The sequence below is a fragment of the Myxine glutinosa genome, chromosome 1 (assembly GCF_964187855.1).
Source record: "Myxine glutinosa chromosome 1, kmMyxGlut1.1, whole genome shotgun sequence".
Lineage (NCBI taxonomy): Eukaryota > Metazoa > Chordata > Myxini > Myxiniformes > Myxinidae > Myxine > Myxine glutinosa.
In genome coordinates, this window is record NC_136261.1 from 344,139,354 (window position 1) to 344,152,767 (window position 13,414).

The 13,414-nt window shown below is 40.4% G+C and overlaps 1 protein-coding gene across 1 annotated transcript in view; it reads left to right on the forward strand.

Annotated features, from left to right (window-relative positions):
* Positions 1 to 13,003, forward strand: part of SNRNP27 (small nuclear ribonucleoprotein U4/U6.U5 subunit 27) — a 51,748-nt gene extending 38,745 nt beyond the window's left edge. Inside the window, exons 4-6 of the mRNA XM_068098023.2 lie at positions 3,091 to 3,170; positions 5,986 to 6,050; positions 12,162 to 13,003. Of these exons, the coding sequence (XP_067954124.1) occupies positions 3,091 to 3,170; positions 5,986 to 6,050; positions 12,162 to 12,216 (200 nt within the window). The 3' untranslated portion in view covers positions 12,217 to 13,003. The remainder of the gene's footprint in view (positions 1 to 3,090; positions 3,171 to 5,985; positions 6,051 to 12,161) is intronic.
* The last annotated feature ends 411 nt before the right edge of the window (positions 13,004 to 13,414 follow it).

Consider the following 13,414-nt stretch of genomic DNA (forward strand, 5'->3'; position numbering starts at 1 on the left):
GATGTTAAACCATCAATAATTACAGAGATGGAGCGGTCGGAGAGAAAGCTCGATATGAGAGAGCAGAGTGAAGGAGGAAAGCCGAAAGAGGGAAGCTTGGATATCAGACCCCGATGCCAAAATCTGTCAAAGGCTTTTGAGATATCAAGGCCTACAATAAAGGATTCCCCAAAATCTCTCAGAGAAGAGGCCCAGGCATTTGTAATGTAAGAAAGGATATCACTGATAGATCTTGCCTTGAGAAAGGCATATTGATGGATAGATAGAAGACTGTGAGATTCCAGATGCTTGAGGAAATGGTTATTGAGAAGACATTCAAAGACTTTTGAAATATTTAAAGTCTGTGCTCTGCCCCATAAATATTCCTGCAGGACACACAAGATCTGCCAGCAACCCTCTTCTGGTGAAACTGCCAAAACCAAGACTCTCTGCTCACCTTCACTCTTTCATTCCTCTTTTCTCCTGCCTCTGGAACAATCTCCCACACTCTCTTCAATCCCTCTCCACCCTCCAGGTCTTTAAAACAGCTGTTCACCACCATCTCTTAAATTCCTCCATCCAAAACCATGATCTTTTCTACCCCCGTTAAAACACCCCAAATCCGCCTCTTTCAATCCCGAACTTCTTTCCTGAAATTCCTAGAAGTGTTCATTTGCTTTATGCTGAATACCCCTTCCTCCTCCCCCAGCCTTCACCCTTCCACAGATCTACTGACGTCCCTGTTCTCTACTGTTGTGCTTGTGTGCTTCCCTCTCTCTCCCCCTCTTGTCTCCCGCTCCCTTCATTCTATGTTTTATGTGTCTGCATGTTTTTATGTTCAATGTGTTAGCTCTTACGAGCCTCGATTCTGTATACAAAAAATATATATTAAAAGTTGGAGCAATAGGATGGTAGCTGGAAGGGTTTGAACGATCACACCTCTTTAAAATAGGCTGTACTAAGGCATGTTTTCAGAAAAGAGGAAACGTTTGGATTTTTCAACATAAACGAGCAAGCGCGGGTATAAGTTCTGAAGCACACTCCTTCAAGACACGTTAAGGAATGCCATCTTGTCCGTACGCCTTGCTTGTGTCCAGAGAGAGGAGTACTTTTTTGATTCCATGAAAAGAGATTATAGGGAGGGGCATAGGATTGATAAGGGTTGAATCAGAGGAAGATGGAATGCTAGTCATCCATTGTGGAATTGGAGAATACAATAGAACCAAAAAGGGTCGTTTTATCAGTCGGAAAGACAGCGATGGTATCATCGGAACAGAATAGTGAAAGAAAGGTAGAGCGACAGAAGTTGTTGGAGATACTTTTAGCTAATGACCAGAAATATATGTTAGTGGAAGAAGATGAGAAGTTGTCACATTTTTTTTGGATAAAGGAATGCTTCTCCTCACGAATAACATGTTTGCAATGATTTCTAGCAGAATGAAAGCTGGATGTGAGTCGGAGGAAGAAGAGTGTTTCCATGTCCCAAAATTCCGCATCCCTTGCACGAATGGCCGCAGAGCAGGAATTATCGAACCAAGAGTTGGTAGGAGCGATAGACTTGAAAGAGAAGGGGATATAAGGCTCCATTCCTGCAACAATAACTTCAGCTATACGTTCAGCATAGATAGAGGCATCTCCTGAGGAGAGGCAGTAATCTTTCCAGGGAAAATCAGAAAAGAAGTTTCATAAACCAGTCCAGTCAGCACTTTAGAAATGCCAATACTGGCGTTTAGTCTGAGCAGTCGGAAGCGAAGGAGTGGTGGTAAGTAAAGTGATGTTCACACGATTGTGGTCAGAAGACCCAATTGGAGGTGAAATTGTGTAGCTGTACTGCAATGGATTGGAGGTGAAGAACAAATCCAAAGTATTGGAAGAGTGGTCATGACGATATGGGATATGAGTAGGGTGGGTGATAATTTGTTACAAATCATTGGGAATGGAAAATGTAAGAGCTTCATCTCCCCCAACATCGGTGTGGGATGATTTCAACCACTCCCTGTGGTGTACATTGAAGTCTCCTAAATACAGGAATTCTGCCTGAGGGTGTTCGGATGTCATGGTCTCGTGGCAGGAATTAAGATAATCAAAGAAAGCTATAACGTTTGTAGAGTTGGGAGAGCAGTAAGTGAAATATAGAAAAATAGTGATGGTCGGGAGACAAATCTTAAGCCATATGTCAAAGTTTGGAGATCCAAGCTCCACAAGGCATACAGCAGGTGTGTTGATGTTGGAGTATATGCACACTCCTCTGAAGTGCAATCGTGAGTGAAGGTTGTACTTTGAAATGTTAAAGAAGTTAACAAGAACATCATGTGACAATTGGGTCTGAGAGAAGCAAGATATTAGGAGGTACTTGCTCGATGATGTTCAACAGAGGAAAGATTCAAAGAAAGACCACAAATGTTGGTGAAATGAATAATTGAAAAAGAGTCACGTTGATTCAACAGACAAGGGTCTTGCGAGGGACCGTTACAACTACTGCCTGAGCACCCTCCCGTCCTCCACTCTCTTTGGCAGCAGAGAGAGGCAGGTCACTGGAGATTCTTCGCACACCATAATGCTGGGAACTAGGGGGCATTAAATTTTTGGGCTCTTTCATATGTAATTGGTCGTTTCTGAGGAAATGGGAGGAAAGATAAATAAGAGAGAGGATGCAAAGGTGAGGAGTGAAAACAAGTAAGAAAAGTGTATGATGTTTGTTTGCGAGAAAGAGAGGTTGAAGCTAGCCTGGTAGCTGTAGTTTGAGTGAGACAGAAAGTAAGACCAGCAATCCTGACATGGAGAGTGTAAACTTGTTCTGGGCACCACTTTAACGCACCTAAGTCAGAACGGGAGTGCTACCCTGGGCAGTTGCTGTCTACAACCTACTCCTGAAAGAAAACATCTTCAACCTGCTAAAATTAATATATCTGTCAGGCAGTTTGATGTTAGACTATACACTTCAGACTACATGGTTTTTAGTATTTTGTTCTTTTAAAAAGAAAGCCTTGAGCCCTTCTTTTTTATGTGTTTGACATTATTTAACATATTAATGAAATATCAATATTTGATCCCATAGTTACACTGTGTGTTGTTTCTTTTCCTGCCTTTCTGCATATGTCCCTCTTTAAGAAGCGGACATGGAAGGAAAGTCAGAAGAGGAAGTTGAGATGATGAAACTGATGGGTTTTGGCAGCTTTTCTACAACCAAGGTATTGGAATAGCAAATGTTTTCACGTAATGAATATGACTCAGATACATGTTATTCGTTTGATTTTGTGTGCAGTGAATTGCTTCCAAACCTTGTGTCCCCAACCCTTCACTTTGTGAACCCACCCTACCCAGTCATACCGAACTGCTCTTCAACTTTTTCTTTTCATCTGAGAAGGTGGAGAAGTTTCTGGCAACCCTCAACTGATTCTGCAATTGGCCTGGACAGCATCAGTGCACATTGCTCTGCCGATGTTGCACAACCTCCTTCTACTCTGTTCACCCTATCATTTGCCCTGTCATCTTCCATCTGCACAACAGCCAACTTCACTGCATTACATAAGCAAGGTGCAAAAATGGATCCTCTTAACTACAGGCCTTTGAGCTTATTTCCAGTCAAGGTCATGGAATCCAGCAATGCAGTTGACGTAAAATTGTCCCTTTTCTCTAACGGCGTGAAATTAAATCAGTTCGGATTCAAACCGGGCCATTCTACCATGGACAAGCTGCTTCTGCTCTCCCAACAATGAATGGAGGCCCCAATGGGATCAGGCTGTCGCTTTAGACATTTTGAGCGTCAATACTGTAGCACCCCTCCTTGGCCTCCAAACCATTTGCCTATGGCTTTCTCTACTCTCATACCAAATGTGTAGCTCTCAATGGCATCCTTTCATCTCCTCTCCCTGTCAAGGCTGGAGTCTCCCAAGGCAGTGTTCTGCTCCCAGTCCTGTCCTTCTGTCCCTTATCTTCATCAACGATCTCTGACTCTGGAAAATATTCTTTATCTCTTTGCTGGTGACTCCACCCTTTTCTGTGACATCCCTCATCCTTCAGACAAGCAGGCAGCATCCTCTTCCCTCTCTTCAAACCTTGACAAAATCACAAGCTGGAAACACTTGGAATGTGTCTTTCAATCCAGACACATCTCTCTCTCTCTCTCTCTCTCTCTCTGAAAGAGCTGTCTGGCAACCCCCTTCACCCCCATCTACTTTCCAATCCTCTTGAGGAAGTTGTCACTTGAACTCTTGGGTCTCACGATCAGCCACAATCCTTCTTGGGAAAACCACATTTCGAAGTTGGCTTCCAAACCCAGTTGCTGACTGGGCATCCTCTGCCGTAAAAGGTCCTTCCTTGGCACACCTGAACTCTTTTCTACATACATGGCCTTCATTCTCAGCTTAAGCCTTAATGGAATACTGCACCCCACTTTGGACTTGTGCACTTGCACCATGCTGTGGAAACCAAAGCCTTCAGGATGATTGGAATCTCCTATGATGAAGCTGAGTATATGGGCCTATCACTTTTCCATCGTAGATGGGTGGTCTCTCTGTCTTCTATCACCTCCTTTCTGATCTTGCACTCTCTGCTCTTTCTGTGCTCCTCCTCCCTCCTGACCCACCATGAACCCCTTTCTGGTGAAACTTACAGAATCCAGGATCACTACTCACCTCCACTCATTTATTCTGCTATTTGTTCCCCCGGCTGTGAAACCAGCTTCCAAATTCCCACTTTTTCCTTCCAGAGCATTTCCTTCTGTATCCACCCTGTCCACCCAATGCATACTTTCCTGCACCCCTCCCCTCCCCCTATTCCTCCCCACATCCATTGTTTGTCCAACAATCCTTCTATTTTGTACTTCAACTCTACAGTTGGTGTTCTCCCCTCTACTGTTCCTTTTATCCTGTTGTGTCCTGATCTGTGCAGTGTTTGAGCTCTTCCACGAGCCTCGAGTATGTATACACAAAAATTTTTTTCAAAACATATAAAGTACAGAGACCTCAGAGTGTGATCGCACTGAGAGTTTGTATGAATGCAAGCAGGACAGAAGAATCTGTCCTCTTACTGGATGATGCACACCTTGGCTCGCACTGATTTGCACCAGCTTTCAACGTCTCGCTGGGGACATCAACCCTTCTTCCAATAAAGTGCAGATATCTCGAATGTGTATTATCACACTGGAGGTAAATTGGCTATTGAGAAGCTGTTTGCGTTGCAACAATACGGCCAATAACTAATACGTTTCAGAAAATGCTAAAACTGTTTTTGCAATTGTTCAAAGCATTTATTGAACTTTGACAATCAATCTTCTCCTCTCGCAAGATTATGTGGCTGACAGGGTGGGCTAGATGTACACACACTCACCTCTAAGCTGTCGAGCCTGAGTTTGAATCCCGACCCAGCTATAAACTGTCATACCAGTGTTTCACAGGCAGAGTTCATCAATGGATGTGCCGTCCCTCATATGAAAATGGGCGTCCTGTCTGACACATTCGTTGGTGGACATCCCATGGTGTCCTTCACAAAGAGTAGACGAGCTATCACCGGCACCATGGCCAAATTCCAAACTCCTGTTCTAACCAGCGGAGGACATTGCATCAACAGCACTGAACTGCTCTCAGCCAATGATGCGACCCCACAGGCTTGTGCTTCATATTAATGAACAAAGACCATTCTTCGTGAAACTGCTTCTGAAGTATTTTATGAACCCGTCATATACTCTTTCTTTCCTTTCATTGTCTATCAGTAAATACAAATACAACTTCATCAGGCTATTTGATGGTTATGAAAAAAAAAAAGGAAAGCAATCGAAAGATGATCAACTTTTATTCCATAAACATGCCTATTGCATGTGGTAAATGAATATTGTGGGAAACCAAATGTGTGTTTTAGATAGTTATTACACTGATGACTGGATCATGATTTTGCCTTTTGTGTTTAAAATAAGAAATGGTTATTTAAAATGGAACTGTCAAACAGCAAGCAGCAATTTTTTTTTCTTTATAACTTGTGGAAATAAATTCTGATTTGTTCCTTCAGGGAAAACGTGTCGATGGATCATCTAATGCACATGCAGTTAATATTGCATTAAAGAGAAAATATAGGTGAGTTTTTTTTTCTTTCACAAATTATTCTTTATCTTTTGGTGACCTCATTCCAGTCAGTGTTTATTGGCAAGTAGCACTTAGCTCTTGGTGGGTGTATAACAATAACAGAAGAATTTGGTGTGCCAAGGCTTTAAGCTCTGATTATAATAAAGTAAACCCTTAAATATTGCGGGGGTTATGTTCTTGAAAATAACACGATATTCAAAACCGCGATATTTAAAACTAATTTTATATAGTAATAAGGGGGTTAGGTTTCTGGGTTTCGAGAAAATATAGAGGAAGGTAGGCAGCAGCCAAAAATAAACATCACAAATGAAACCAGAGAGTTCATAGAAACAATAACTCGTGCGGTGTTCAAGTATATACTTCAGTTTTAATAAAATATTGATTTTAACTGTCGACTACGAGTATACGCGTAGTGCTGTGTGTACCAGATTCGGCCACTGAGTATTCTCTTAGAAAAGATTACAATACTTGCTGTATTGTAAACAGAATATTCTGCTGTGCCAGATAACGCAACAAAATCTGCTGGCAGTTCGGTGAATATAAATCGACATAATAATTATGATTGCCGTTATCAGTTTCCATGACAAGTTTTGCCACTTCATCTGCATTCATACGTGCCATTTTGAAGGGCAATGACAAATAGCAAAAAAGGAAAAACCCGTGGTACTCAGTACATAATCTACCATTAGGAATGACGTAACACCAACGTCGATTCAATGCCAAACTAGAACGACACTCTTCGATGTCACGACGTCGACCGATATGCCTCCGCCCACATTATTACACCATTATAATACTTGTACCAAGCTTGATTTACATCCATTCAGCTGTTTTCAAGTTATCACATTTTTACCTTGCATGACATATGACCTTTGATCTCTTGACCCAAAAATTTAATCAGTTCATGCTTGCATCATTATACATACCTATACCAAGTTTTAATTTAAATCCCTTCAGCTGTTCACATGTTATCACATTTTTACCTGCCATGACATCTGACCTTTGGCTTTTGACCCTGGGACCCCAAAATATAATCAGTTAATCTTTACATCATTATACATATCTGCACCAAGTTTGAATTAGATCACATCAGCCATTCTCAAGTTATAGACCGATTACAGACTTTGGCCTTTGAACCTTTCGGATCCGAATCCGGATCTTCACCGAAATCTAATCCTTTCGTCTTTGTGACATACGCTACATCTCTGCCAAATTTCGTCCAAATCCGTCCACAACCTTTTAAAAATATTTTGTTCACAAACAAACAGACAAAGAAACAGACAGACAGACAGACAGGGGTGAAAACATAACCTCCATCCACCTTTGATGGCGGAGGTAATTAATACAATTATATTAATAAATCAAAATATAATGTTAAATCACGATTGTGTTGAGATACAGTATTATCAAAGCAGTGGACCGTTGTTATCTGGTCATTTCTGGATTCGGGAGCAAGGTACGTGTTTATCGCATTTCAAAATCATAATTGTATTGAGGAATTTCTGAAACCTCCTACCAACCTTAGGACACTCGCTGGGATCCCAAAACGTTCCACCGAAGGTTATTATATTCCCTTTTAGTAAAATATGCACCTGCAAATGGTATCAGTTCATCATTCACATATCATTTTACATAACTGTACCAAATTTGGTCAGAATCCCATCACTGGTTCACAAGTTATAGCAGTAACAGTATTTTTACCTAACATGACCTCTGACTTATGATGTCAGCCAGACATTATGTCTGACATTATGTCTGACATTATGTCATCTGACATTATGGGATATTATGTGTAGATCTGTGACAAAAAAAATCTCAATTTTATCCATTTTAAACTTCAGCCTGTAACATAACAATGTGAAAAAGTCATGGTGTGTGAATACTTTCTGCACTTTACCTGGTGTACAGAATTGAAAATCTTGTCCTACTCACTGCCTTCTACGAGTTTTCTCACAACGTGGGGTTTCATCAGCAATGGATAATAAATTAATTGAGATTTGCTCATATAAGGGTAAAATTTGAAAATAATGTGTATGCACTTGCATACTTTGCTTGCAACTGGGAATTGTGTAGACTGTAAGAGTTGGCAGTCAATGTGAGATCATTTTTAAAAATGGAGGAAGTTTAGCATTACTGAAGCAGTCTTGTACATCAACTTATACCCAGATTATGATACTTAGCCACACCTTATCATACGATGACGTTGAGACAACAGCTTTGGATATGGTGGGATTATTGATCATCATAGATGTGCATAGCCATAGAGCAGCTTCTTCTTCACTCCGATACTGCACAATCCCACATTCCATGTCCTCTAATGCTATATGTTGATATATCGCATGGTTTTTGGAAGTATTATGAAGGTGATTTGTGTTATACAGTATTTAAATATATAGATTTAAATAAAGGTTCAAAGAGTTTTAAAGGTGTATAAGTAAATAAAAAATGGGTGCTACTCCCATTTTCTCGAACGTCTATTACATCACCCTCTCTGACATGTTACATTAGTTAATCATGCCTGTTATTTGTGTCCATTATAACGTCCTTAAAAACAGTAAGGTTCCTGTTGTGCATCACCCCTTTCATATTCCATCTCCAGGCGCTGCATGACGTCATCGCCGGGTGCCAAAGGGGGCTCGGCAATGACACGCGCCGAAAGGGAGTACTCGGTTTTCACTCTGTTTTTGTCCGGGCAATATCTCAGCTATCCTTGAAGCTACGAAGCTGAAATTTGGGCGCAATAATGAGCACATGCGATGGCAAAACAGATTTTTAAAATATATATTTTGATTAATCAATTAATTGCTTAATTACTTAATTATTTTCGATTTATTAAGTACTTTTTTTTCTCTTGGCAATATCTCGGGCACATTTTGAGCTTGAAAGCTGATATTTGGACATAAATGACAAAGTGATTTGGCTATAAAGGGTATTTTTGATTTATTGATTAATCAATTAACTGATTAATTATTTAATATTTTGATTACTCAATTAATTTTCAAAATTAACAGATTCGGAGGAAACAGTGGTGCTTTAGCTATGCTATTAGCCAATTGATTAAGAAATTAACTATTTTATGATTATTATTTATTTATTTTAATTATGCAATTAGTCATTTCATCAATTATTGTACACCGCTCCCTCGCAATTCTGTCTCATGTGCTGTACTGCGGCATCACCGTGCACCTTGGGCACGCCCGGCAATGTTGCTCGCGAGAGGATGTTATTTATTTATTTGGCATGGGGACAGTGTACTTTGAATGTAGCTCTACTTGTTTGGAATTATTTTCAATTTTGTTTGACTGCCAGACAGGCAGACAGAGTAAAAATATTATCTCGCTCTGCTCTGCACATGTGCGATCAGGATGAATTCAGAGACAAGGTACGGTATAACGAAAGACTTTTCTTCCATTTCATGTTCTGATTCGTATTCAAAATATATGTTTGATTTAAATAAGCTGTTCCTCGATCATAAACTGATAAGATGGACGGACAGACATGAACCTATTACTTAACCCCGCTTTTTGCTTCATGTGCATGGGGTAATAAACATGTAAAATACATATAAATTGGCTTTAAAATTAAGTCTCCTGCTGCGATGAAACAGATTAAACATTCAAAAGCAGATTAAATATGGCTGTTCCCTTCTGTAATTTGTCAGAAGCCCCACTTCTCTTTCTCTCCCCCTTCCTCACTCACTCTCTCCCCTCCACCTCTCCCTGATATTGCATAGTCTTCACAGTGTCGGGGCTGCCAACACAGCTTTCTGATCAAGGTTTATACAGGGTGGTTTGGATTGCCTTCCCAGCAGTAGTTAGGGCAAGAATTTGGCCACTGTGCCGGCGATAGCTCACCTACTCTTTGCAAAGGACACCGTGGGGTCTTAAATGCCGACAGATGGGATGCCCAGTTTCACATCCATTCAAGGGTTGGCACACACATTGATGAATCACCCTGCCAGTGAAACATCAGGATGACAGTTTATAGCAAAGTCTAATTGTATGTGAAAACTTGAAACTGTTAAAAAATAATCACTTTTCTCCATCGTTTTACACTTCAGCGTCATTATTAACGGTGCACGAGAAACAATTCAAGGCTCGTGGTGGAAGATTACCATCACAACTCTCAAACATCACAGCTCAAAAACCATGATTGGTGACAATTAAACCATACGATAACTAAATCGGTACATAAGAAGTTGCCTGCGACTGGTCAAAACCCGCAATATTTAAGGGTTTGCTGTACAGTCGGACCCCTCTAATCGCGGGTTCCACATATTCGCGGTTGATAAAATTCAACCTGTTTTTCTATTCGCCGAAAAGTGTCCCACAAATTTGTGGGCTCTTTTCTATTCGCGGCCGTGTCCCACAAATTCCTGGTTTTTCAGGGGCGCAAAAATGTTTTTTTTCATGAGCTGCTAGCTTGACACATTTATAAACCCATTTTTCACCAACCATGCACAAAGCAGCTGGACATATGCAAAAAAACATCTTCTCCGAGCCCCGAGCATGACCCGCTTCTACATTCACTGCCGTGTGTTTTGCGTTTTCTTGGCTTTTGTGGGATATCCCGTCATTCGCACTGAACAGCTTCACATGATGTCCCGCCGCCGTTCACAAGTAAACAACGTTTTGCAGCATGCTTCACAGGACATCCCACAGACGGTAAACAATGTTTTGCAGGATATCCCACCATTCACACTGTGAATAGCTTTGCGGGATATTCCACCAGCTGCATAACACGTCATCCCTGCGAGTTACTGTACAGAATGAAAACACTTCACAGTATCTATCAGTGCAATTGGCTGTCTCCCTTTTCCCCCATTGAAACAATGGCACGGCAAGTATTCGTGGATTTTCATCGACGTCTGCGGGTTTTGCCTCACCATTTCCGGGACTTTCATTGACATTCGTGGATTATTGTCGACATTCACCATTTGTGGAATTTTCTTGGCATTTGCGGTTTTTTTTTCCTCGATGATACTCGATATTCGTGGATTTCCATGATTCGGGAACCAATCCCCACTTTTTTTCCATTGAAGCAATGTCCCCCCCGCCCACCCATTTGTGGTTTCACAATTCGTGGCATTTTCCAGGAACTTATCCCATGCAAATAGTGGGGTCAAACTGTATATCATTTTATGGCTAATGCAAGAAAAAAACCTTAGCAGTGTCAAGTGCTGATTTGTATCTTTACAGTGCACCATCCAACTTGAGTCTCACCCAATGTTTGATTATGCCTTTTCACCTGGAAGAAATGAATTGATTTCAGCCTGTATGCCAATTGTAACTGACAGCTGCAGCTCCAGCCAAATTATTTAGATAATGCCATGCACAGAATACAATATAATGCAAAGAAAACCTCCTTAAAATCACTCACTTCACATGTATGCTGCCCAAAAGGGAGGAAAAATAGTGTTCTGCCATGGCTTTCCAGTATATCCAATTGCATTTTGCAAAAGTTATTCAAATTATATGCAAGGGAGCAAAGTGCACCATGCAAGTTATTTTGTAAATATAAAATAGTCTGAAGTGGGTTGACGGTCATCTCTTGAGGTTGTAGCAGGATATCAGAAAATTTGACTCTCGGACCACTGCTGATTTTGGGGGGACCCCTCTGGGATCCCCTCTGATGCAAAATCGAAACATCTAAGACTGGGCAATTGTGCGGGCTGTTGAGTAGAAGGGCTCTGTCGGGTTTCAGAGCAATCGGTTAGTAAATAAGGGATGAGTATGCATTCAAAGTTTGGGGTTAACCCCCCTCGGGAGCCGCCATGATCTGAAATCGAAAAATCAAAGCCCAAGTGATTGTGCGGGCTACTGTGTTGTATTCATGTGTCAAGTTTCAGAACAATCAGCCAGGTGATAAGAGTCTTAGCAAAAATGGCAGAAAGTTGATGGATAGATGGACGGATAGACAGACATCCAGACATCACGGCCATTTTATTAGTTGATCTCTTCAAGGATCGAGATGAGATGACCAAAAAATATATATGCATATACAATATATGAAAATAAATTCATGGATGATGAAAGCCCTTGCTGTCTTATTCTTTGAATTACTTTTTAACTTATTCACTGTTTTAACTTGCGTACCTTGCAGGCAGTACATGAACAGAAAAGGTGGTTTCAACAGACCTTTGGATTTCATTGCCTGATTATCACGGGAACTGAAGATGCTTAGTGTTTGTCATTATTAAATATTCACAAACCAGTTTTCTTTGAAAGTTTTGCGATAAATTGCTAACTTTGTATCATATATTGTGAGCTTAAAGATGGTGTGGTCTTTACTGATGTTGTTTGTGTTCATATCTGCTAATTATTCCAAATTGATCAGAGTATTTCTTCATGGAACATTATTTCTCTGGCGATTCTCTATTTCTGGGAAATTACAATTTTTATATTGCTGCGGAGATACAAAGGAGCCAGTTTATTTAATTATTTCTGTAAAATTTGTCATATGCAAGCATGATTATTTTTTCCATAGACAGGTGGCAGAATTTATAGTTTGGTTGTTTTCATGACAATTTCATCAAATTCTGAAAGGTGATTGATTGACTTCGTTTAATTTGCTAACTTTCTGAAGTGTTGTCATTACCATAATGTTGTCATTTGGATCCTGGCCTGGCAAAAATATTTTCAAACCTGACTGTTTTATATACTTGCACCTTTTTTGTGGAGTTTTTCCAAAGATAGCAGTTGTTTTTATCAGCAAACATTTCTTCCCTCCACGTCCGAAACTTGCTTAAATTGACTTTATCAGAATATCTTGCAGGAGAATGTGACCATAACTGCATCTTTCATTTAAGAAAGACCATTGAAAGCATTTAATATGTGGTTTTGGCCTACCTGAGGGTGAGCCAGGTAAAACTTTGGTTATGTTGTTGAATTTGAATTTGCAGCAGGAAAAATTAAAGCCTGGTTTGATGTTGATGTAACAAACAACTTTTTTTTTTGCCTTTTCACTTGCACTGTTGCACCATTCTCCTTTCACAAACTACCTTCCAGTCTTATTTCTTCATTCCATGCATAAGGAAGGTGTGGCAAATATTGGATTTCAATAGTTTGGGATATTTTTGTACATGGCAATAAGCAGGATAGTGTTGCGTCACCTCTGAGATGAAGTGAGGAGAGCGTTTTGGAGACTTTCTAAAATGTCGATGTAGTTCGGTTTTGTTCGATGTTTGGCAGGTGTGGAGGCATATATAATTATTTATATTCTCCTTCGCTCTTGTTAAAATGTGTTTTTCTCTTCAAATGAAGCTTGGAACATTCTTGTTCGGAGGGGTCAGGAAGGAGTGACCTATGGGATAGATAAAAGGTGTTTTATCACTTTAACTGTGACAGCTGTCTAAG